The sequence below is a fragment of the Plectropomus leopardus genome, chromosome 4, assembly GCF_026936395.1.
Source record: "Plectropomus leopardus strain MGB_pleo_1.0 chromosome 4, ASM2693639v1, whole genome shotgun sequence".
NCBI classification, from domain to species: domain Eukaryota; kingdom Metazoa; phylum Chordata; class Actinopteri; order Perciformes; family Serranidae; genus Plectropomus; species Plectropomus leopardus.
In genome coordinates, this window is record NC_142179.1 from 21,873,537 (window position 1) to 21,899,274 (window position 25,738).

The window sequence follows — 25,738 nt, forward strand, 5'->3', positions numbered from 1 at the left end:
CTGTTGCGAATGTGGCAGTGTCGGGGCTATTTTAATAGTTTGTGGGAGTGTCCCCTTGCTGCTACACTAATGATGCATGTTGTCCCTGTTTCTGTAAAAGCTGAGGTGGCCTAATATTACTGGAAATATTCTAAAAACATTTTTTTACAAAAGGCATTACCTAGTATATTACAAAAGCCAGACTACTGAATCACTGTATGAACTAAATGTGAGTGTTTTTTTAATGTGTTTATGACCCTTTTTATTTAAAGTCAAGATAGAGCTGTTATTCATTAGTCCTTCTGTCTATTGTCGTTGGGGGATTTGTAATATAATAATATAAAAAGTGCTCTAAATCAGCCTGTAAACAGTCAGCCAACTCTAAAAAAGTGTCTCTGATGGATTTTGACTCTGTGTTAAAGTAGGAAAACTTGACTCCAGCTGGCCATTGTTTTTCACAAACATCATGAACCTGTGTCATTGATGTGGATTTCAGCTCTCATCTCCAGTGAGCAAGTTTAGTTGTATAACAGTAAACCAGATGTTTTTAATTTTAATCTAATTGAATCTAACTTGTTCTACATGCCTCTGCAACCGTTTTCTAAATTCCAGCTGTTGGAGAATGTGGAGAGGGAAGGACAAAGAGGGCGAGACTCTGGACCCTGGAAACATTTCATGATAGATGTCTGGTACTTGTCTTAAAACTTTCTCTACAATCCTCAAGCACATTTCAACATCTCTGCCGCCAAGCCAGAGAGAGACATTTACCATCCCCACAGTGCATTATCTCCGCGCATCCGTTTGTGTCTGGCTGTCTGGTCTACGATCAAACACCTGGCAGCCTTCAAACAGTCTGACAGTCAGCCAGCGGACAGACGTCATGCTATTGTTGCTGAAAATAAGTAAAATTCCACAAAAAGCATAACATGTATTTGACATTTTTACATGAAAATCAAAAAATGAAATGGTTACTTCCAGTACTTATATAAAGAAAGTCAGTTCCAGTCAACACAGAAGCTAAAAGTTGGGGATGCACAATAATATTGGCTCGTCATTGGTATCTGCAGATATTGGCTTTAAAAAGAAATATCGGAATCGGACATGCTGATTTCTGCCAATAGCAGATTTTTTTTTTAATTTATTGATGAAATGAACATGTACAAAACATCAACCTTAAGTTGAAGCATTTTCCATTTTTTTTGCACAATGAGCAAATATTACATTAAAACGCATTACATTTTATGTTGCTGAAATTAGGTTGGGAAAAAAGTGGATATGAAGATTTAGGTATCAGTTATAGGCTAAATGTGTTGTTATATATTTCTACATATTTGATATCTGCAAAAAATCCAGTAGGCCTACCATGCATCCCTACTAACAGTGCATCACAGCACCATCTAAGCCTTAGAAAAAAGGGAAGCATGTCAAATATTTAAGCACTGGAAAGGAACTTGTGTTTTTTATTTTTGGCTTAAGTGAGGGCATACAATTTTAAATTGCTGCATTTTGTATGTATTTTTTTTAATCACCCAATTTACACCATTTATCATATCTGGAAACTGGAAATCTTAAATTATTGTTGAAATATCAAATTTCTGACAGTCCATGGATACATTATGAGTGAAGAATGCTTCCATCAGAAAAAAAAAGTTAAAGCTCCAGGATACCATCTTCATGGTAAAATGAACCCTTTATATAAAAGGGTTAATTTAAAATATTATTAAAATTCATAGTGGAGGGAGGGTCATGCATTCATCCCTCAGAAACTCGGGCAGACTCAAGGAAAAATACCTGTAGCTGAACGGAGGGTCCCAAAAAAAAAAATTTTTTTTTTAAAAATCATGCTCCAGCCACACTCCTCCCATAATAAAGAACAGTCCCTTATAGTTGAGTGACATATGGTTGAATTCTCCAAAAAAAAAAAAAAAAGTCCTATTTAAAACATATTCATATCACTATGTCACATTATTATTTTGTCATGACAATACAGTGAGTCATCTTTATCTTTGGATGTCTTCACCTCTGCACGCGCTGATTTGACAGGTACTTCATGATGACCCCGCCTCCTTCCAGACACCAAAACATGGCGGCTGCCATGGAGCTGAGATGCTGGGGAGGAGACTGGGGTTTGCCTTCTGTCCACACCGAGTCCCTCATAGTTCTGGTAACGTTATCGCCTGCTTGTAGAAAAATACGGTCAATGTATCCAGCCCTTCTGCTGAGACGAAATGTGTCCACTCCGGGTTTCTTCGTGTCTTGTCTGTGTCCCTCTGTGGTTAGCTTCCTGTGCTAACTCAACAGCTGCAGTTGGCTCGTGAAGCTAGCTGCTCGCTCGTGCAGAAAAGACAATAAAACTCGCAGCTGAGTGTTTTGTGTCCACAGCTGCAACATACCCGAGCTGACCGCATGCTCTGTCCTTCGTGTATTAAATCAGAAGTGTGGCTTAAACAGAAAGTGTGGTCCTTCAAGGTCAGCTTGTTTAGGCTCAGAGTTTATTTAATATGCGCATAATTAACTTCTCTCGCGATAATTAGCTATCGACGGTGGCCGAGGTGGTAATAACCTCGACAGAAAAGTTACTTTGATTTTGTTCCTGCATGCATTTCATGTTGTTGTCTGTCAATGAGTCCATGCAGTTACAACCCGTGCCACAAGGTGACACTTTGACCAGTTTTCTTAACCAGACTACACGTTTGTCATCTTTTTAAAGCATTTATTTTGATGCGTTTTGATTTATTTTGTGTTGAATTATTAATTGGCTAATATTTGTAAAGATCCTTTCGGTTTGTCAGGGATATAGTCCTAGACTTATTTCCATCATAACACCTGGTGTTTTTACACACTTGACATTAAACATGTATTTTTATTTTTAAAAAATTGGAAGGAAATTGAATCGAATAAATAATTGTTTCAGAAAGCAGTTAAGGCAACACTGATTTTAGAGATACATTTATAGACAGCCTGTTCCAGTTATTTTTCAAGCCAAGTAATCTCTTTAAATCATTTATATTGAGAAAAAAAAAAAAGTTCGGGCGTCAGACAAAATGAAAGACGTCACTTCAGAATTTTTTAAAAAGATTTTACCATTTTGTACCCTAAAAAACACAGGCTAATTTGAAAAAAATATTTGAGAGAGAATATTTTTTAGTTGCAGCCCAAATTGATGCATCTTGAAGCAAGCATTCAGCAGCATTACATGATTGATACCATACAAAGTGTTGACGAGGTTCAGAGGAGGTTCACTATCACAGGCATCAGTCAGAATGAATCAGCCTTGAAACTTTACTTTTCCAAACAAAAGGTTTATTTTCCACAACACAAGAAATTGCAACATGAAGGGGAAGCAAACATGTGTGGATTGTGACTCTGACAGAAACAAATACAAAAGTTTAGTCAAATTAAACAGTGTCTGTCTTCATAAGGATACATGTTCTCAGTTAAATGATGCACAGGATAAACTAAAGAGGAAAGATAAAGAAACTCAGCTTACCAGCACTGCCACTCCACGTGACGATCAAGACCGACTGAGTGAAGGTGTGAGCAGGGAGTGAACAGGTGAACTCAATCAGGTCAATCAGCACTGAGCAAAGAGTGAAAGGAGCCAATCAGTGCTGAGGAAGGGGGCGGGAGCAGGAAGTGAGGTACAGGACATGAGATAAGTGAGGAAAAGAGGTGTCAAAAAAAAGGACAACATTTATTAGACAAAGCAAGTCTTCAAAAAGTCTCAAAGGGCATTGGATTCATTAATCTAAAAAACAGGCCTTGATTAGTATTAAATTGACTTAAATTAATCTATTAAAAGCTTAAAAAATGCTCAGACATGGGAATAAGGATTTTATGAATCATCATTTTCTGTGATGTAGTGTGAAATATTAGATAGTTTTTTTTGTTAAATAATTTGATTAAAAAAAAAAATTAAACTCTTCATGATGGGAATCCAACTGGTGGAATCTCACATGCAGATTGACAAACACAAACACAAACTCACTCAGAAAACACGCCAGAAATGCCAGATATTTCCCACTTCTGCTGGTGAAACAAATAGATAATTTTATGATAATATAATATGTTCATTGTCCTTTATGTGTTCCACTCTAAAAAGGGTTATTTGTTCAACATTTGAAGTAGGTAATCTAACTTTTTCACAGGATTTAAAAAAAATAATGTTTGTTCTCATGTTACTATAAACCTTTAAGCAAAATGAAATTGTCCTTCTTCAGTTTTGGTTATTAGAAAATTGGTCTTGAACTTAATTCTAAGAGGCATTAAAAAAAAGTCTTAAAAAGTCTTTTATCTACTTTAAGCAGTAGGAACAGTGAGTCCTGCATTTGAACTTTATACAGTTTTTGAGACATTCAGCTGAAAATACTTTGCATTTGGATCAAAGGTACAAACCAACATCTATGACAGACTTTGAAATCATAAATGTCTCTTTTTACTATCTTTTCTGACTCAAGTTTGGGTTTTCTTTCAGGCATACGCCAAGTTTTCTGGTGCAAAAGTTACAGTTTCTCCTATAGACTGGACATGGAAAACTCTAACAGGTGGGCTGCAGCTTCCAATAAACCAGAATTACATAACATTGTGGTCCAGACAGCACATGGGGATTGTTTTATATACACACACGTGGTCAATGGTGAATTCCATGACCGATGTAGGAATATTTGTGAAATATACACAGTGCATATAATTGCACACATTTGGAAAATATATCCGTATCCACTTTCTTTATACTCTTGAAAATAACACACTACAACAGGATGCATACTCAAAATATCATGACAATTTCAATACTTTATTCGGCCCAATCATGAAAGTTTTTTTGGATCCAAAAATGTGCCAGAAAAGTTTCAAAGACACAAAATTAAGGTTTTATGTTTTTATGCATCCGATTTGGTTCCAAAATAGAGTGAATTCATGTAGGTGCACAATGCATTGTACATGACAAGACCTTTTTTACACATTAATGCAAATTCACCACCATATACTAGCTTTGTCTTGGCTGTAATATCTTTTTCCTGTCGTTCGACCTGCAGCAACAGTCCCAGAGCTGCTGTGTGGAGACTCTGCAGTTCAAGAACCGACACAGATTCTCAACTTCCTGAGGAAACAGGTAAGAAGTAACACCAAGGCTGCTTGCTGTCCATTACCTGGTTATAATGTCCTCAAACCCATTTTGTAGATTTAGTAGATTTACTGTAATATTTGTGATTTTTTTTAATCTGCTTTTAGAGGTTTAATGCAGACTATGAACTGACAGCAAGACAAGGAGCAGACACCATGGCATACATCGCTCTGCTTGAAGAAAAACTGCGACCAGCTCTGGTAATACCGTCTCTTCTGCTTTTTCCTTCCATTAATCTGTTAGCACTGTTCATTTTTATAATTATGCTTTTATGTTCAACAGTTGCACACTTTCTGGGTGGATGCAGAAAACTATGCCAATCTGACACGGCCATGGTTTGCTTCACGCTCGCCATTCCCTCTTAACTTTCTTGTCCCTAATCGCCATGCCAGCGTCGCCCTCTCCCGCATCCTTCTGACCAAAGGAGAGGCGCCGCTGCACAGAATCACTGAGGTGGAGGGAAAGGTAAATATTAAAGTGTCTAATTCATCAGTCAGATGCTGTGTTAACCCCTGTGTCTGCAAAGTTCACTTTTACTTAAACTGTATGTTTGTCACCGTCTGCCTCAGATCTACAGTGATGCGAAAGAGTGCCTGAATCTCCTCTCCTACAGACTGGGAACTGCTAACTACTTCTTTGGCAACATGTGAGTCTTTAATGTCATGAAGGACCATATGCTTACACGCATGTGCAAAGCTATTACAAAACAGAGAAGATTAAAATTTGGGAGAAAAAAAATTGTAATGGAAATAGTAGATAGTAAATAGGAATTGTGGGCTACTGTCTAAAAAAAAGGAGAGCCTGTGAGAGAAACAAGCCAACCTTTGGTGTTTTCTCTCTGATGCGTGCTGCCTACAGTCTGGAATTTTGTTTCTACCTTTTTATAAAGTCCCAGCTTATCATTATACACCGCCACATATGTCTAGTGGTCTAGTGGTATTATTGTTTATTATAGTGTAGGAAAAAAATATCATGATAACCAAAAATTGTCATATTGAGCGATAGTCTTCATTTTGATCTTTAGATTGGGATTTCTCTTCAAGTAGTGAAAATGACTTGTTGTGTTGATGTTAATCACATCAGAGGGAATTTCATTCTTGGAAATTAAAAAATGCTTTCCAGTTTTCATTCAGACAAAAATATTAAAGGATTTAGTGGCATCTAGCGGTGAGGTTGCAGAAACTTTTTTTATTTGGTTTGTCCTTTGTGAGCTACAGTAGAAACAAAATGGCCAACATACTGGACCTTTAATCACAATTCAGGGTTTATAACACACTGATGATATGAATAATACTACTTTTAAAGTCTTATATCTATATCTCTTGTCTCTGTGTGTGACTAGGCCGACCAGTCTGGACGCCTTTGTGTTTGGTTTTTTGGCTCCAATATATAAAGCCGGGCTCCCCAGCAGCCCTCTGCAGAGCCACCTCAGACAGCTGGATAACCTCACGAGCTTCTGTGACACCATCCTCGCAGTCTACTTCAGCTCGGACCATTCCTGTAAGAACGCTACACACACTGGAAATACTCGCACTCTCGAGGCTTCAGCTTAATGAAATGTGCACACAAAGATGCAGCTCACAAAACAACTAACACCATCAGCATTTTCCTTCTTCTCAAATCTTTGTTTCTCTGCACGCTTCCCTTCTGTCTATTTTCGGGTGCTCATTGATCTAACACTGTTCCTCCTCCACTGGCTCTCTGCTGTCTCCCTCCTCTTCTGTGGGTGTCCCCCTTACGTCATTTGTCTCCAGGTCCTCCTCCTCCTGTTCAGGAAACAATGGACGCCAACCTGCAGAAACTAACTCAGCTTGTAAACAAAGAATCCAACTTGATAGAGAAGGTGCTTCTGCTTTCCTTTTATTCTCTTTGCATGGGTTCATGGTTGCATTTAGTCTAGTGAATTATTGTCATAATATTTGCTGCTCGTGCATGTGTGCTCTAACTAAACTGGACATCCTGTACTGCAGATGGATGACAACCTTCGCAGCAGCCCTCAGCACAAACCCCACAGACCAGACCCCAAACCCAGTCTGGCCAGTGAGAAGAACTCGACTCCCGCCTGACCCCTGACCCGTCAACCCTGATCCAGCCTTATGAATGGAGGAGGAACAGCCTGTCGATGAAAGGTGCAGTTCTGAATCTGACTCGACATCCTCTAATTTAAAAAAAAAGTCATCCAGCTGAACTATAGCTTGAACGGAAAATAACCCAATAATTAACGGAATGACTATATAATTATTAAAGAGACTATTTTACAGAAACATAATGATGATAGATATCAAAGATGTTGGTCTGAAAGAGAAGGAAAAGTGCATGTATGAGGGTATTTAATGAGGTTGAGCGCATGTATGTGGTTAAAGATGGAATGCTATGAAGTGACGTTTGATGAGAAAGAAAAAGTTCAGAGGAAAGCCGAAGGAAATGAAAACTCCAGCGGTGAAAAGAAGTGGCACTTTTTTTTTGCCTCTGAGTGGACCACTTAACCTCTTCTCCCATTTTTTTCTGTAAAAAAATAATATATGTAATTTACGTTTGTGTTTTTTCTGTTTTCCATCACATTACAGTTAATGCACCATAGCTAACACATGGAAATGACCTTGCTTGTGTCATGAGGATATTGAAATTAGTTAAAGTGAAAACAGACAACATTTCAGCTCAACTCCCCCTAGCATTTCCAGCTCAAATTACTGTTGGTGCTTTTGTCTCAAAGACAACCGGATCGCTTTCTGTTTGCCTCAGACCCTCACAACTACACACAACACAGGACCTACTGCCTTTTGTGTTCCTCTGTTAAGGCCTTTGGACACCAAGTCTGTATTTTTCATTCAAAATTATCATTCAAGCAGTGAATAAAAGGTGGCATAACCTGCGGGATACATACATACACAACAAGAGGAAGGAACAGGGGAGGCTACAGCCGGTTACTACAGCCTACATTCAACAGGAAACAGATATCAACACTCAGGTGGATGAAGATGAAACAAAGAATGAAGTCTGCACGGAGACAGACAGAGAGAGGGACAGTGTGGAGACACAAGGGGGCAGACAGCTCAGGCCCCTTTAAGTAGCCAATGCGCAAAATGCAAGACACATAGAAGCATGGCACCAACCAGGGAGGAACCTCTATTCCCACAACAAATGGAAAATTAAAATGCATCAGACTCAGTCTGCAAGGTTTCTATGGGTATAAAATACTATCAAACAATGGATTTTAAAAAACTCACACAAAAATACAGACTTGGTGTGTAAAGGCCTTTGTTTTAGTTGTTCCACTGACCACCATTTGCCATTTCTACTACAGAGACTGTAACTGCATTGCATTACACTGATACTCTCTGGTAACTGTGAGTAGCTCCTGAGAGCTACTGTGTAAAACAAAAGTGCTATCCTCTTCCTGCTTTGGTTGCACAGTGGTTAATGCACTTCCTTTGTGCTGTAAATTGAACCTTCTACAGCGAAATCAGAGCCAGCGATATACACAATTAAATAGTGAAAGCGAGACTAGGCAACCAGTCTAATCATTATTATATCACCAAAACAGTGTGAAATCAGCAAGCAAAAAACTTGTCTATTTCCACTTTACAGACACAGATGCATCAGTCACTTGAACTGTGTTGCACTAGAGCACCTACATTTGTTTAACTGTGTTACTCCACTTTAGGAATCTGTTATTTTAAGACGGATCTCCAATCCTTTCTCACCCTTTGAGCACATGTCCCTCCTTTATATTAATTGTAAAAAAAAATTCTGTCAATTCTAATTTGAATTGGTGTAATGTATAGTATGTATACGGTTAAGACTATAGGAATATCCAATTACTTATTTTCCTTTGCTCTCACCTTCTCTGCTTGTATAGATGTAAATATTTATGTGATTTGAAACAATGCAAGTTACTCATGGTTTCCTCAAATAGGGCTGATCAGCTTCCTCACAATCTTTGTCTGATACACAGAGGTAATGGAAGGGCCTTACACACTGTAGTAACATTTCCATGCAAAATATGTGAGACTAATTTTGTGTTTTTGTTTTTCCAAAGGACTATCAGAAACCAGTGTGTCTTTCAGTTATAGTTTTTAATATATATTGTGTCATTAACAATCCACCTGCAGCTGTTGCCATGGTTTTCCACAATCAATCTTGTACAACATTTATTTTGTTTTTATTATTCTGCTGTGTTTGTAAGTTGCTGTGCCTATTTGTCAGTCACCTTGTTGAAGTGTCTGTCCCATCTGGGAATGTCTCATTAGATGCCTTTTTTTTAAACTTTATTTTTACTGTGTGTTGTTTTTTAACCGTCATGTTCCCAAATATCCTCACAGCTCATACACTGATGGACTGAGTCTCCTCCATGTGATTTCTTTCATGACTTCTCTCTCTCTTGGTCTAAAAGTATGAATACTGAATACTTGTTGCAACTTCCCAAAAGAATCACTTTATGGTTACATTCCCTTTAAAGCACCACATCCTGAAACAAAAGCATTTGTTTGTGTTTGTGTGCTGCCAATTACAAAATGTTGGACAGCAAACAGGCTTGTGAGGATCATATGGGTGCAGTGTGCCTTCATGACTGCTGGTGTCTTTGTACAACTGTCAACATGTTAACAGTGTCCTTCATCATTTTGATACATTGCCATAAATGACCTTTGTTGTTTCTGTTACTGTTCATTCTCTGTGGATGGTTGTAAACAACTGTCGTCAAATTATTGAAATACAAATATGATACTTCAAACACGATCCTTGTCTTTTTTTAAAAGGAAAATCTTAATTTACGCTGCGCAAGAATTTAAACACAACACTTTTGTTTTTTCCCCCTTTTTTCAAAGGTTTAAGTTACAGATTTAAGACTTTTAATGCACACAAAAGACTTATTTCTCTCAAACTTTAGTCATAAATTTGTTCAAATCCATGTTTGTGACCTCTAATCCTTTTCCCAAGATAATCCATTCACCTGACCTGTAACAGATGGATGGATTTTTTTTGGTAAAGGTGCTCTCTAACAGTTTAACAGACTTGAGAGAAAACTATTTTTTGAGTGCATAAAAAGTCTTAGATCTTGAAATTAAACATGAAAAATGGGGGGCACAAATAAAATTGTTGTGTTTAAATTTTTGTCCAGTATAATTTCACTAAATGTGTCCATAAACAGTCAACTGTACCTGATTTAAATTACATGAGAGCTGTTTGCCTCCTATAGATGCTTCCTGTAAGCTGACGCAGCAAGCCGTGCTATTGGGATGACATGTTTTTCCAGTAATAATTACAGAAGATTTGTCCACCATCCTAATTGTCTGATTGGTTGTTTAGATGTTGGGAGGATAGAAAGCTCTTTGTTTGGTTTTGGCTTTAGACATGGAAAAAATGAGTAATTAAGCTGAAAGGAGATGATGCATACTTGACATCAGATATTGTTGAAGTCATTGGTCCACGTTGGGCAGAGGCTCCGTCCGGGGCTTCTTTTGGTTGGCTTTCTAATAGGTGTGGTGAGGGGAAAGAAATAACACATCTGGGCCTGTTTTCAATTTTGTGCAACTCAATTTCACGACACTATAGTCATTCTCTTCATTTTTCTGAGTTTCTTGAAGGATAATTATATCTAATAGTATCAAAGATTTCTGGTGTTGAGATGAGGTACAAAACAGTCTGCAGCAGTGAGACTGGGTCCTAACTTATCCCCAAAACAATCCGTTCTGAGTTCAACTACACTTAAAATGTTCCAACTTCCCTACTCAGTTTTTTCAATTCCAGTAAAATAACGGTGTCACTTTTCAAAGAGCTGATCAATCCAACAGATCACCTGGAAGCCAGCAGCTGTTCCCTGGTATCTTCATGTGTTTGCCCTTCATCCTCCTCTCACTTCCCTCCTCTCTGTTTTCCCAGAAATGAAAAAAGGTGTCAGAATTAAGGGGAAGAGTATGTGTGCCTGGAAAAACACTCAGTAATAATTGTGAAATGACATGTCCTCTGGAGAGCCATGCGGCTCTGTGTCAGCGAGGCGTATGGCTCCCAAAACTACAGTAGCTGTTAGTCATCAAAAGCAATCTGGAAGTCCGAGCGCATGATAGTTTTTACAGAAACTGTAGGTTTTTAGTGACAGCTAATGGTGTGCTGAGGCCTTCTAGTGGTGAACGTGATATAGTGAAAATAGTGAGCTCAAATTAAAGAGTCCAGTTGTGCAAATAGAAAAATAAACATGTTCATTCAGCTCAGACATGAAAATCAGTTTACAAGAAAAAGAAAGGACAACAATTAATTTCCACTTGCCACAAGTTGAACATAACAAAATATAGAACTGATCACATCTGCTTATAAAGGTTATTTACACAAATTCACAATATGAAACATAGTTCAAAAGTGCCACAGTATGTTATTTGGAGCTATAAACGTGTTTTAACAAAGGGCTTTCAGTACTGTTTCTGTCTGTGATGATACCGAGTGTGTTTGGCTTCAATGTGCAGTACTTTCCTCACAAAACCTATCAGTGAAGGTTTCAATAAAGAAAGCTGAACATGAGTCAATAATTTACAGAACAATACAAAACAATCACATCAGCATATGTTATGGTCAAGTTTACGAAATGATCCACAACGTTTCACTTGACAAGACAAACACCAGACACTCACCTGTGAAAACATTTCAAGTCATTAAATTTCAATTCAGTTGTATTTCACACTGTCATCATTCAAGACTGCCTCTGTTTTTTGACATTTACAAGACATTTAATTTTTGTCAACAAAGAAATAAATTTTAATTAAATTCCTGTAAAAAAAAAAACAAACAAAAACAACAAAACTTTCACTGTATTGATAAGGTTCAGTCTCACTATAAACCAGAGGTTTGGACTCATATCACAACTCTGACTGGAGTCAGATTTGAGCCTCAGTCAGAAAATTTGACTTAGACTCTAATAACAATGACTGGTGACTTCATTTTGACTTGAGCCTTTTGACTTGAAAATAGCTGAAACCTTTCCCCCAAGCCAGTTTGGGAAGAGAAAGTTATGGACATTTTTCCAATATGATACGAATTAAATACAATAAGAAGGGACAGAAACAAACAAAATTCATTCTGTTGTGGTTAATAGTGCTATATGAAAGAGCAACTACGTTCAGTTGCACTGGTAAGAAACTTGTTTTAACAAAGAAATACAAATACAAAAAAGCTTCTTTTTCTAAATGTAATATATTATGACTCTGTTGTTAAAGCGGCATAAAATTTGGTAAAGAGAGAATTTTGACTTGTTTAGGACTCGAAACTCAAAGTTTAGGACTTGCAACTTGACTTGGAACTTGAGTGCAAAGACTTGAGACTTGTGATTTGCAAAACAATGACTTGATCCCACCTCTGCTAAAACACACAAACCTATCAATGACGCCTCTCTGGAAGACTGGGATCCAGTATGTTTCCTTTACTGTGGATATAAATGTATTTTATGTCCTGACATATCTGCAGCTTTTTCAGTAATGCAGTAATGGTCATTATTACAATCCTCATACGGTAAGATTATTCAAATCAATATATGTCCAACATGAACTGTAAACTCCTCAGGGTGTGAGGCTGACAGCAGAGCTAGCTGTCCTTGGTGAACTCAGGCACCTCCAGCACCATGCTGAGCTCCAGGCTGCCCGGCATCTCCAGCGCCAGAGCCGGGTGGCACGGCTGAGTGAAGCGCTGGCAGAAAGAGCCTAACAACTGACCACTCTGGGCATTATAGAAAGAGAGACGACCGAGCTGGTAATCCAGGAGAGTACCCACACGCTCGGGCATCTCAACCACAAACACACTGGACTGAACATCATTGTGGAGCAGCTGATACCTGCAGCTGGACAGCAGAAGAGAGCGAGGAAAGGTTTAGAGAAAAATAGTGACAAAGAGCAAAGTGGATAAAAGGAAATGCTTTTTTCTTACCCCGATGGTGACGGGACACACTGTAAACACCATGACAGGCTGTTTTCTCCCAGTGGCCTGTTTCTATTGGCTGTGCTGCACGCCACTCCAAGCCTGTAAGCTGTGCTTCTTGACACAACGGTCTCCCAGTAGTAATGTCCATGAGCCGGCAACAAGTCACCCAGGATGGACGGACACCTGGAGAACACAAGGTCTGATTTACACATGTTCTTTAAAAGGTAAAGGAGTGTTTCTGAGCTGACTGAAACTCACTGTTTGTCTGAAGAAAGTGTGTTTTCATGTGCATCCTGAGAGTAATGCAGAGTGGTCCGGTCCACTGACAGCTCCAGGGCGGGGTGAGCTGAAGCTTTTTGCAGGTGGAACCTCGTCCCTGAAGACAGCAAAAGAAAATAACATGGTTATGCAGTTGCACATTAGTTACTTTTGGAGAGAAATGTTTTATTGGATTTTAGTCATAATGAATAAAAATCTTCTCCTTGTCCTGCTCTTTGTTTGTTGGAATTTGGGCTGCACAACTAAGGCAAAAAAAAAGGGGAGAGACAAAAAACTAGTGGCCCTAGACTTTTTGGCTATTAAAAGATAGAAACTTGGTTATTCGGATTATTTAATCTTCTTATTATGGAACAAATACTTAATGCATTTCTGGAATGCATTGGGATCAGGTTTGAGAATGTGTTAAAGCATGGCGTATTTGCAAATAGTACTGAGCAGCACTATGTAAGTGTATTTCAAAACCTTGGCCCCATCTATACAGGTTAAGTACACACTATGATAAATGAATCATTTATTTCCGCAGTTATGTACTTGGTTTGTTTCTTATTGTTTGTGTAAATGAAAAAAAGAGAAAACAATATAAAAAACAAAAACTACATGACTTCTGTTCTGTATTCGTGTCACCTTAAACATAACTACAAACACAGTTTAAAGTGTGTGTTTTGTTACCTTTGGTGGAGATGAGAGCGGCTTCGCTCTGCTCGCTGGCTCCGGACTCATTCACAGCTTTGATGTAAAACAGATAATTCTCACTGGGCTGCAGGAGGACCCTCTGTTCACAGCCTTTGATACCTGAGATGGACCTGCGAGCATGTCACACACACATAAATTAAAGAATAAACCTTGGTGTATTTAATATTTTTGGTAGAATTTTGGTAGGAAGTTTAAAGTCTTCAGATTTTTATGCCAAAGACATGTGCAGTTTATTATTAGTTTAGGTTAATTAAAATTGTCATATTTTCTTTATATAGTTAAATTACTGCACTTTTTAGTCATTCCAACCCGGTTATATGTGCACTTATCTAGTAAAACAAACACCCACTTGAGCCCTTCTCCCTCCAGTTCATACTGGCGGCAGTACTCCAGTGTGTAACTGAGCTCTGCACTCTGATTCACTGAACTCCACCGCAGTGTGGCTGAATCCCACAGGACAGTACAGCGCTCTGTGTCAATCGCAGGCACTGACGGAGCTGCCAGAAAAGAGAACAAGATGTTAAAATTGTTGTGAAATTCACTTTTGGCTTTGATGGTCTTTATGGAACTCTAAAGGCAGTAAAAAACCAACAACTGTCGTATTAATGCAAGTTTAGCTCCAGTGAGTGGACTGACCGGTTCTGAAGCAGAGCCTCTCGCTGGGCAGAGAGCAGCCTGTGTAGTTGACAGCCATCACCCAAACCTTGTAGGTCTTGTCTGGCTCCAGCTCCTCCAGGACACAGTAACTCTCCTTCACTGTCACACGGTACTCCTCTGACACAGCTGTGGATAATACACACACTTTGTTTGTATGAAGGTACTTAGTCACTTAAAAAGTCACCGTTAGATTTTTATATCAACAAAATGGATATTTAGTAAAAACACTTTAAAATATGTATTTGTGAAAAGGGACCTTTCATAAATGAACAAAAAATAACAATCAATTACATTTTTGATTCAAATTGTCCATTAAGTTTAATTACTATCAGAAAAGTACATGAATATACCCAAAATAAAATAAAATAGGAGCACTTTGAGCTACAGCCACCATTTCTCAGTTTAAACACCAGCCTGGTTACTGTCTAAGGTTACGGACGGAGCTCATAAATCCGAAGCCAAGCTGTCTCATATGTACCCAAATGTGAATCTCTGTTGAGACAAATGTAAAGGAGGTGAGGCTTCCCTTATCCACACGTTCTGGACGTGTTCACCCTAGAAAAATACTTGCGGGAACTTTTCCAAATCTTGTCCCTAATCCTTAATTTTAACCAAGAGCCCAACCCTCTGTCTGATCTTTACCACACCAGGAACATTACTAACTATTACTGCTGCGATCATAACATCTGTTTGTTTTACCCCATATTTTTAATCAAATGCTCTGTGTTTTTAGAAAAGCCGCCTATGGACTGGTGTTGAAAATTAGCACGTGTGCTATACACACCTAAGCATTGACATCTGGTCTGTCCACTGGGACAGTCTCAATGTACTTGTGATGTCCATATCAAATAAAATAAACTTAACTTAAACTTAACTAAGAAGAAGAGATGCTGCTCCGCCCACCTACACTCTGTGGTTGAGGGACATTAAACTCTGAAAAGATCCACTACTCATCTGTATATCAAACTAAAAGTTCCAGCAGGTATTGTTAAAAAAAAACGCCATCCAGAAAGTATTCACCTCCTTGTGGATCCTCCATGCAGTAGACCTGGAAGCAGTCTATGATATCCCCAGTGTTGACCTTCCAGTAAGCCGTGACACTGGTGCTGGTGGCAGAGCCCGCCTCCTGAAGCTGCAGCGTGGGCTTCTGAGGCACTGAGGTAGAGACCAGCAGACATGCAAGACTCATTACTGTCACATATATTCAAAATGCTTCTTATAGACATCAAGTGTGTCTGCAAAACTACGTTTAAATCCCACCTACCAGGGATTCCCTTGCGCTGTGCGAGGTGAGAGCTGGAAGTGTTGCCCTTGGCGTAGTCCTCGAACACCAGCAGTCCTTTGGGACCCAGCTCAAGTGACATGGCTGAGTCCAGAGCTGCCTTGAGCCTGACCAAAAAACACACACAGCAGTTAGCAGCAGAGTACGAGCACAGGTCAGTGTCAAATACTAAATATTCTAATATTTCTATATATTCTATGAAGGTTATCACTATGTACCAAAACTTTAGTATAAACTGGTTAGAGCACCCAATACATTTAAAGCACATTACCTTGCTTGAATGTCCTCAGGTGACTGGTGGGAAAACAGATTGAAGATGGATTTATCAGATATGTCATATAAAACCCAGATCATCGGCCAAATATGGTACGACTGGACTAACCCGTGCGTCAGTGTCGGCCTCTCTGGCTGTTGTCTCCAGAGTGGCCTTGGCAGAGTCGATGCTCTCCTGGAAGGAGACAATCTGGTCATAAAGCTGCTCCAGCTTGGCCTTCTTCTCCTCCTCCATGCTGACAGACATGTTGTTGTACTGCTCCATCACCAGAGCCATCATCTCCTCGTTCTGCACCTGCATCGCCGCCTCGCTCTCCACACACTGGTCCTGGTCGACAGGAGAGGGACGGAAAACAGAGACGTTATTTGTACAAATATCCACAAATTAAACGTTGTGTATCATGTCAGTTAATGACCTTGTTATACTGATTTAATGGAAAATATTCAAAAGAGGTATTGTCCCATTTAGTATTAAAATACCCCTCTAAACAAAGAATTCCAATATTATTTATTTCCGGGACCTGTTTAATTTTAATCAATATTTGTGAGCAAATGTTAACCTAAACATCACAAATTTCAGTTTTAGCACTTGGGAGAAAGTTGTTCATTTTGTGTAATATTTTTGGACTGAGTGAAGTTGCCCTTCAAATGTTAAGTCAGTTTTTCTTTTCACCTCTACGGAGTTGTAGGCCAGTTCAAGCTCAGACACCAGATCCTCGATGTTCTCTGACCGCCCCTGAAGCTCTGAGATCCAGTCACCCAGCTTCTCCTAAAAATAAAAACACACTTGTAGGTCAAATATCATGTCCATACCCCAGAGCCTGCGACATCACCTGGGATTTACAGATAGGTTCACATTTTTGTACAGTATATTGAAATAGTTGTGATAATTCCTGCTCCTCAAAAAATGCATTGCAAGTTATAGCTAAAGCTTATGTGAGGCTTCAGCAGTGTGAATTAGTCAAATCAAGTGGAAAGCTACAAATTTTTTAGTGCAAAATCTCCCCTTTGTTTCCTCAGATAGTGTTTTTTGCTGGGATCATAAAACCGGAAATTTTATTCTACAAAGACTGTAACTTTTGTGCCACCAAAACAAACTAAAATGGTCAACATTCATGTTAGCGTAGGTCGCATATATTGGCATCACGTTCAAAGATTTTTTATGGCCTGTATTGACCATACCATTTGAGGAAAAAGATGTTTATTACAAGTTTGTTGAAATGACATTAAAATGCACTAAAATTAGTTTTCACATTTATCAAAACATTTTCCAACAGTGGAAATACTATATACTATAAATTCTATGAGAGCAATCTGATGAATCTGTGGTGCTGCAGTTAACAGGTGATGAATCCTTATTTTTGTTGTTATTTTCCTGGAGAAGAGGGTAATTAGATCAAATGTCGCATTCTGCAGCTTTAAGGTTAACTTCTAGGAGGAGGAACAGTGGAAATCCCCTGTCACCACTCAGAAACTGTCAGCTAACATTTAAGGCTGGCTGCCCCTCCACTTAAGAGTCAGAAGACAGGTGTGTATGCGTGTGTGTATGCGTGTGTGTATGCGTGTGTGTGTGTGTGTGTGTGTGTGTGTGCGTGTGTGTGCGTGTGTGTGTGTGTGTGTGCATGTAAGTAAGGAAGAATGTGCGAGCATACTTGCACACATCTATGTCTCAGGCTGTGTGGGAGTGCACTGCACATTCTAGCTGCGGGAATTGGACAGGATACTGTTTTGCAAACTTGGATCGATTCCTCCCTCTGCAGAGTCTTTGAATGGACTGCACTTCTCGGTGCTGAAGTCAGACTGGCATTACAGCTTTGATCTTTGTCTTATTTACAGTCCAGCTGTCAGCGTTACACATAAACACAACATCAGACATGCACAAATATCTGGAAATGACATTTGATCATTCTCAGTTTGTTCCAGCTTTCCTGTGATTTAGATGCCAGATATGTTTCTGATTGTTTGTCAAACCGCATGTCACTTTGCCCACTTTGTCTAATGTGTTACAGATTACAGAAAAACAACTAAAAACTGAACATCGCCTCTCCTCGTGAATGAGTTTCGAAAGCAAAATCCTGCACAGATGGGTTTGGAAAACAGCATGTCAAAGACAGACATTTTTTACTTGCTATAAAGTGCTAGAACATCGATACAGATTTTAAAAAGCAGGTGGTTGACCCTGTCCTGACCCATAGAGACACCCTGGGAGAACAGTGTGTGAACGAACAGATCATATAACAGTCTCCACTTGATGATGTCACACTGGACCTTTCCACCGATCAAAACAGAGCATTACATCACAACAATTCAATGCGCTTGGCCGCAACCTGCCGGCAGCCTGACATGCAACCTGGCAGCACGAAGGGTAAAGTTATAGCCGACTAATTTAGGACCATTTTATTATTTGATGACCCAAACTAATGCCAGTTAAGTGTGTGTGATCATAACCGTGTGTTGTAATAATGCTGGTAAAGTGTACGATGGGAAGATGAGCTGACATTTGATTACAGCGTGTGCCATCAGACATGAGAACTGCTGCTGCTTTGTTTCAGTGGCAGACTGCTAAAATGATCAAACTTCTGGGAGTTTACATCTATTTTTAACATTTTGCTACACCCTTCAATACATGTCCAACATGTAATATTCATATATAATTTTACTATTGCTGTGCACGTTCACTAACAGTCTACTCGTTATTAATTAAGTTATTAAATCTAGCTGAGCTATTTATTTCAAAATAAATGTTTATTTATGGGAAATAATTAAATATGATAAATTAATTCTTTACTATAGTAGTCATTTACAACTTTTAATGAGTCTTCCTGTTTATCCTGTATATGTACTGTGTGTCTTACACTAACATATATTTTTAATGATCATTTTGGAGGATGTAGAACGCAGAGGTGTTACTATAATTTAGTCTGCAATCATTGATGTAAATAGTGTAGACAAGATATCGTAAACTGTAAGTAAAACATAATACAATTCAACAGCACCACAAACTGCAGCATCCAAAATCACACACAGATTTAACAAAAACTGAAGGTTCTGACCTTCATGAGGAGAAGATTTATAAAATGCGGCAGGGATTTTTGTAGGCCAACCCAGAGGTTAGAGTTACGGTTTCCCTTGTCAAAAAAACCAATGCTATTTTTCCATTGGATTTTGGATTATTGCAGAAAATAAGATCTGTGGCAAACAAATGTCTGTGGCACCTACATCTTTTGTTTAGCAAGATAATCTTAACAAATGAGCACCACTTTCATGATTTTTAAGTCTAAATGCAAAAGTTAAAATTAGGCTATAAATAAACTACATCATGGTCAGATGAATTAACATCCCTCCCACGACGAAGCTGTAAAGTCGGTGTGATGATGTCTTGATGATGTCTTGTCTCATTAAGCCACTTGTAGGTATGAAAAACAGATATCGACCAAGCCTAGTGATTCGGCATCAAGGTGAAAAGCAATTCTAAGTATATTTTATGAGCTATTCAGGAGGGGCAGCGATCTCCAGAGACCCAAACATAACATTGAGGTTAAAAAGCTCTGAAAATATAAACTCTTAAAAAATATATATATATGTATGAAAAACACATCCCCATGCACACCATTAATTACCTTGATTTCCTCATAGGCTTTGTCCACAGCAGTGACATCGTGGCTCTGATGCTCTCCAGACACACAGTCGTCCTCTGACAGCAGACATTCACAGGTGAGACAGAACCAGTCCATCCCCTGCAGCTCAGCAGCCAGTCGGGCCTGACTCTCCTCCTCTGCATCGATGATGTCATAGTCGGCCTCAATGAGCTCCTCATCTGGTGACAGATCAAAGACTTCCTCCTCCTTCTCCTTCATCTCCACCTCCATCTCCATCTCCATCCTCTCGTCTCTCTCCTGACCAGCCACAGGTTTTGCTTCCTCTGCATCTCTTTGTGTTTCAGGTTTCGGCATCTCTTTTGCATCCTGTTTAGATATGACCTCATATTCAAGCTCCTCCACAGTCACCTCTGGAGCTTCCTCAACTGCTTCGTCTTGCTCCATTTTTTGTATTACATCCTCCCTGTGCAGATCAATCTCTAAACCAGAGTCCTCTTTAACAATGATCGTCTCTGGAGCTTGTTCTACCTTTTGCATCTCTATATTTTCTTCTGCATCGTCTTTGAGCTGATCAACCTCTGGCCTAACATCCTCTTTAGCAATGATTGTCTCAGGTGCCTCTTCTACCTTGTGCATCTCTACTGTTTGCTCTACATCTGCTGCCTCTGGTTTGGTATCCTGTCTGTGTAGCCCAGACAAATCCTCCATCGGAGTAAAGCTCCTCAGAGAAGAAAAGACACCCTCGTATTCTTCAAAGTCCAACTCCATCTTCTGCACCTCTGTGTCGGCCTGCTCCACATGTGCTGGTGGAGAGCACCTATCGTCTAAGTCACCTCTAGGTAGTGTTTCTTCCACAGATACTGCAGGAGAATAACTATCATCTAGGTTATTTTTGGGTAGTGTTTCTTCCACGGGTGCTGGCAGAGAGCACCTATCGTCTAAGTCATTTTTGGGTAATGTTTCTTCCACAGGTGCTGGCGGAGAGTAACTATCAATTAAGTCATTTCTGGGTAGTGTTTCGGCCTCCTCCACAGGTGCTGGTGGAAAGCACCTTTGGTCTAATTCATTTCTGGGTAGTGCTTCTTCCTTTAGAACAACTTCTGGTTTAACTGCTAGTTGAAGCTCTGTCATTGTTTCCTCGCATGGTGTCTGAAGAGTCTCAGGGCATGTTGTGGTGGCCTCTGGTGCTGTGAGAGGTTCACAGGTAGTGTCAGATTCAGAGAGAGCTACTGTATCACTTGTAGTCTCCTCTGTGGACTGACTGATCTCTATGTCCATCTCTACAGCTTGTCCTTTAGGGACAAGGAGGATTAACTCGTCACCTACATCCACCATCTCCTTAGCAACAGTCCCAGTGTCCTCTGGTGGTGTTTTGTCTTCAGCTATCAGCTCACTGTCAGTTACTGACTCCTCTTTTTGACGCTGCTCAGATCCAAGAATTTCATGTTTTTTCTTATCTGAATCTGTCTCCACCTTTTCTGGCATCACAGGTTTGGCTGCTTCCCCTAAAATCTCTGCTTTAACCTCTGACTCCAGATCAGTAACAAGATCAGGCGACTGGCTCTCAACTGCCTCTGTCAGAGCTTCATGTTCCTCCCCTCCTAAAGCTATTTCAACATCTGTCATCTCAGCACCTGTCACCTCCTGAAGATCAATCTGAACTTGAGTTTGGATCTCTTTTTCATCCACTGCTTTTTCAGTCACCTCCACCACTGCGTGCACTGCAGCATCGCAATCAGTGATGACCTCAACAGGCGACACATCCTCAGGAACAACGTCTGCTGCTTCCTTTGCCTCATGCATAGATGTTTCAGCAGATGTCTCAATTTCAGCAGAGGGGAGCAATTCTTGTCGTTCAGTCTCAGGTTCTTTCACTTCAGCTGTGGCCTCAATTTCTAGTCTCTCATCAGCAGCCGCCACCTTAGTGTCAATAGCTTCCTCCTTAGACAAACTTATCTCAGTGGTGATGTGAGGCTCCTCACGGCTTACAGGTGTGATCACAGCTTTCTCCTCTGCAGCATTTGCAACCACCCAAGCTGTTTTTTCTACCGCTGTTTGTGCCTCACATGGCTGATCAGATTCAATAATGCTAGCTGTTTCTTCTGGCACTCCCCTCTGATGCTCCTCACTCTTCTCTGTTTTTTCCAATTTACTGTCCATCTGATAAGTCATAGGAAGTGGTTCATCAGCACTGCTCTCAGGAGGCTCCGTCTTTACCTCATGTTTCACCTCCTGACCCTCCATCTGATCCTCTTTTGGTTTAGACTCCTGAATTGATTCTTTCGAGGCTTCAGTCACCACTGAGGGTTGCTGTTTCTCCTTCTCCTTTTCTGTCTTTGTAGCTTCTCTTTTCTTTTCAAATTTTGCTGATTGTAAATCCTCACTGCCATGCCCAACACTGACCTCCTGTGTCTTCGGTTCCTCTGTCTTGTCCTTGTCTTCTTCTTGGACTGCCCTTGTAAGACATCCTGTCATTTCAAACTTACTTTGCGACCAAATCATCCTCCTCTCCCTCTCATCCTCAGCTGGTTGAACCTCCACTGAGGGAGTTTCGTCCTTCAAAATAAACTTCTCCAGGTACCCGTCTGCCTCCTCTGAATCTGACAAACGTCTCTTGTAAGCCTTCTCAGATGCCATGCTCTCAGTCTCCGATTGCTCCCCAATGCTCTTCCTTCTCTCGCCCACAGCGTCCTCATAAAGGTCTGAGTACATGAAAGACATGGCGGTGGGCTCCTCCAGCAAGATGGGGTCGATGATCTTAGGAGGTCCAGAGGAGATATAGATGGGCGTGAGGATGGTCTCTTCACTTCCAAACAACACTGAACCATTCTCCTTTACGGATCTCTGGCTTTCTCGTCTCATTCTCATCCTACCCTCGTCGTCTTCTTTCCGCTGTAGTGCATCAGCAGGAGGTCCTTCTCCGTAAAAGACCTCATCCAGGTGTTCCCCGACAATCTCTACATCTGTAACAAAGACAAAGGATTCCTCTGATGCAGATGGGCTGTCTGTGGCTGTCTCCTTAGCCAGCTTTTGCTCCTCTACTTGGGGCTTTGCTTCAGGCTGTTTTGCCTCCTCCTGCAGCTCAGGAGATTGTTCCCCAGGAGCCGCCACATCAACCAGGGTAAACTTCTCAAAGTAGTCTATGTCACCGGTGCTTTCTTTCTGATTGGGTGTCTGAGTGAGCTCTGTGTCCGCTGGGGGCTGAGAAGAGTCTTGTTTTGAGGGCTGAGGAAAAAGCACAATCAACATGTGAATTTACAGAGGACAATTAAGTTTTCGCAGCTGCATTTTAGTAGAGAAAATCATGCGAAAAGGCAAATGAAACCCAAAATAGTGCAATGCAAGAAAAAGTTGGGAATGAAGTACTTCATTATTAAAACCATTCAGATCAATCAGATGAATCACATAAATCGTGATGTACCTCTTCTTGATCCAGTGTTTCCCCCTCTTCTGGTTTGACATGATCCTGTTGCAGCATCCAGTCATGGTGGTTTCGGGACTTGATCTTTGGAGTCTGGTCCAAATAAGACAAATTGTCCTGCAGCTCTGTGCTCTCTTCCTCATCTACAGTGGGAAGTTTGGAAGGGACTCTGATGTTGAGAATCTCGTAACCCTCTGAAATCAAACTAAACAGCTGTTGATCTTTGTTCTTGATTTCTTCCAAGTCCGGCTCTGTTTGGGTTTTCTCCTGTTTGACATTGGGCAGAGAGACCTCTGCCATCTCCAGTCTCTCCACTCCCAGGGCTGAGGCCGATCTCGAACTGCCAGGTCGGCTCAGCCTGTCCCCCAGCCTGCTGCTTCTTCCTCCAGACCTCGTCCTCCTGCGGACTATTTTGTCCTCGTCAAAGACTATGGTGATCTTTCCTGCGGCTCCAGAGCCCTCCATACTGTAGCCTTCAGAGATAGAGCTGGTCTCAGAGGCCCATGGGGTAGAACAACGGCTAGAGGCCGTCTCCCAAACAATACCACTGTCCTCGCTCTGAACAGTTACCATAGAGAATGCCGGATCCACCATCAGGCACTGGAATTTGGGCTTCACAGACTGGTCCTGGACAACCTCTCGCAGACTAGAAGAGAGAGAAATACTGAGTTAGAGGAAGGAAAGCGGGGCATGACTAAACAGTCTGCAAGAGGAGATCCTTTGGGCACCAATCATGAAATGCAAGTAGAGAACAAACCAATGAATCAAATCAAAACATAGCTGAGTGAGATGTCTCAGTGTGGACACCACCACAAATTCACGTTTTGCACTTGAGGACAAATCTAAGCTGAAAACACCCGCTGATCTACTGTCAAGATGAGCACTTGAGAAGTGTAGATCTCCAGCATTAGAGCAGGTGTCCGATGCCAGGCTGCCAATCTGAGCTGAAAAAACACTCGTCAAGTGTGCTCTGAACCGTCCCTCCTGCTATCAATACAGCTCGGCCCCTGCAGGGTTACAGCGAGGTGACGTCCCAAAGCGTCATTCAAGTGATATTAGAGAAGAGATGCTTGGCCTTCCCAGATACATCCAACATATCAGTATCTTCTACTATTTATGACATGGCAAGGAAAACTAGAGTGCCCACTTTAAGACATGACAAATGAGATGTAAAATATGGGATGGTGAATAATATGAAATATTTGAGTAGAGACACCTTCGGTGCCACACTGAAAAAATCCTCATGTGAGCCGAGGAACAGATGATCTTTTAATATATGAAATAAAATGAATGGAACGCTGCTTTGTGTCATTTGGATACACCTTGTCCAGTTTCGCTCTGCAAGCACAGATAAGACACGACTTCTCTCTTTAAAGAAAAAAGTAGTTTTCTCACTGTCTCAATTCAATATATTTCATAATTTCTGCCAGAAGAAAAGACACAACTCAACACCAAGGCAAAATTTAACCACAATTAAGCCTGTGAGATCCAGCACCTGTTCTGCAGTTCCTCCACCTCGTCTTCATCGTCCTGGCTGACGGCCTCCGAAGCATCGCTCTGAAACTCCTGCAGCTCTGTCATCTCCGAGTCAAGACTCTCACACTCCTCCATATTGGTGATATCCTCCTGCTTTTCCCTTTAGAGTCCCCAATGTTGTTGTTTTGTTGTGGATTTTAGAGTCCTCTTTAAGTTTTCAGACACTCTGATTTCGAAAAAGAGTCGGTCTGCCTGTTAGTGTCATTCTAAGTTGGGAGCAGTCCATCTGACTCAGCCAGGGACAGAAATAGACTGAGTAGGGAATGAAAAGAGGGGAGTGGAGCTAGAGGGGGCGCAGCCAGAGAACATAGGTGTCACTGGGTCTTTGAGTTTGTTATGCGTGTACTTAACCCAAAAAGTAGTTGTATAGACTTATCATAAAAAGGTTGTTTGGGAAAATCATAATTAGTGTGGTCTGTGCCAGTGGCTAGCAGCTCAATGAGCCAGTGTGACTTTAAGATCAAAATCCCCCTCTCTGAGTTAAATATAGGCCATGTGCTGAAACAGTACCCCCCCAGCCCCCCCCCCCCCGCTGGTGGCAGCACTAAACAGGGCCACGCGCACACACATGCGTATACATCTCGTAAGGTATCAAGGCCCTAGCAGTGCTGGCACTTGAAGTCTTGAAGTGATAAAACTAGGTGTGATAAGGTGTCAAACCTCGCAACAAAAACCAAATCCACACAAGAGCTGCCAAATGAGGCTGCAGAGGAAACTTTAACAGATGCAAGTACACATTAGTCATCCTTAGTTTTAAAATCTTTTTTAAGGCCTTTGAATCACAGCACAGATAACGTACCACATGACATCACAGCTCCTGATGACGGCGGATAAACTGCATTATCTTGAGGAAACAGAGTTTTACACGTTATAAAAATATCAGGCGGACTAGGGGGATTGGAACAGCTCTATGGGATGGTATTATTATTGCATTCGCATTTTCTCGCCTAAAATATATTTTTTTAAAAATTCAGCTAGAAAATCAGAAAATA

General features: G+C 40.5%; 2 protein-coding genes across 3 annotated transcripts; one reads left to right on the forward strand and one right to left on the reverse strand.

The window, feature by feature from the left end:
* The first annotated feature begins 1,787 nt into the window (after positions 1-1,787).
* mtx3 (metaxin 3) lies at positions 1,788-9,836 on the forward strand. 2 transcript variants are annotated; one of them, XM_042488573.2, is made up of 9 exons: positions 1,788-2,143; positions 4,454-4,523; positions 5,016-5,092; positions 5,212-5,304; positions 5,387-5,569; positions 5,674-5,750; positions 6,447-6,604; positions 6,859-6,947; positions 7,075-9,836. In XM_042488573.2, exons 1-9 carry the CDS (start codon positions 2,030-2,032, stop codon positions 7,168-7,170), a joined length of 957 nt encoding a protein of 318 aa, XP_042344507.2. In that variant the 5' UTR covers positions 1,788-2,029; the 3' UTR covers positions 7,171-9,836. The 2 variants fall into 2 exon arrangements, with proteins under 2 accessions (XP_042344507.2, XP_087932964.1); XM_088076838.1 differs by lacking the exon at positions 6,859-6,947 and having other exon boundaries at positions 1,800-2,143.
* Positions 9,372-25,004, reverse strand: cmya5 (cardiomyopathy associated 5). The gene is made up of 14 exons (XM_042487987.2): positions 24,706-25,004; positions 23,211-23,856; positions 19,811-23,014; positions 16,864-16,959; positions 16,300-16,518; positions 16,189-16,211; positions 15,900-16,024; positions 15,656-15,790; positions 14,615-14,761; positions 14,328-14,475; positions 13,955-14,088; positions 13,265-13,382; positions 13,013-13,189; positions 9,372-12,926 (listed from the first exon to the last, which is right to left on the reverse strand). The coding sequence occupies exons 1-14, from the start codon at positions 24,819-24,821 to the stop codon at positions 12,674-12,676; spliced, it is 5,541 nt and encodes a 1,846-aa protein (XP_042343921.2). The 5' UTR covers positions 24,822-25,004; the 3' UTR covers positions 9,372-12,673.
* Between the last annotated feature and the right edge of the window lie 734 nt (positions 25,005-25,738).

What these genes read in the sequence shown, in the direction of transcription:
- cmya5 (XM_042487987.2), bottom strand. Translation starts at nt 24,821, where the DNA reads ATGGAGGAGTGTGAGAGTCTTGACTCGGAGATGACAGAGCTGCAGGAG. An exon ending in GAGGCTCTGCTTCAGAACCG is followed by an intron (nt 14,476 to 14,614) that starts GTCAGTCCACTC and finishes CTTTTCTGGCAG; the next exon opens with CTCCGTCAGTGCCTGCGATT. An exon ending in CTGGAGGGAGAAGGGCTCAA is followed by an intron (nt 14,089 to 14,327) that starts GTGGGTGTTTGT and finishes ACATGCTCGCAG; the next exon opens with GTCCATCTCAGGTATCAAAG.
- mtx3 (XM_042488573.2), top strand. Translation starts at nt 2,030, where the DNA reads ATGATGACCCCGCCTCCTTCCAGACACCAAAACATGGCGGCTGCCATG. An exon ending in TCAACTTCCTGAGGAAACAG is followed by an intron (nt 5,093 to 5,211) that starts GTAAGAAGTAAC and finishes ATCTGCTTTTAG; the next exon opens with AGGTTTAATGCAGACTATGA. An exon ending in CTTCAGCTCGGACCATTCCT is followed by an intron (nt 6,605 to 6,858) that starts GTAAGAACGCTA and finishes ATTTGTCTCCAG; the next exon opens with GTCCTCCTCCTCCTGTTCAG.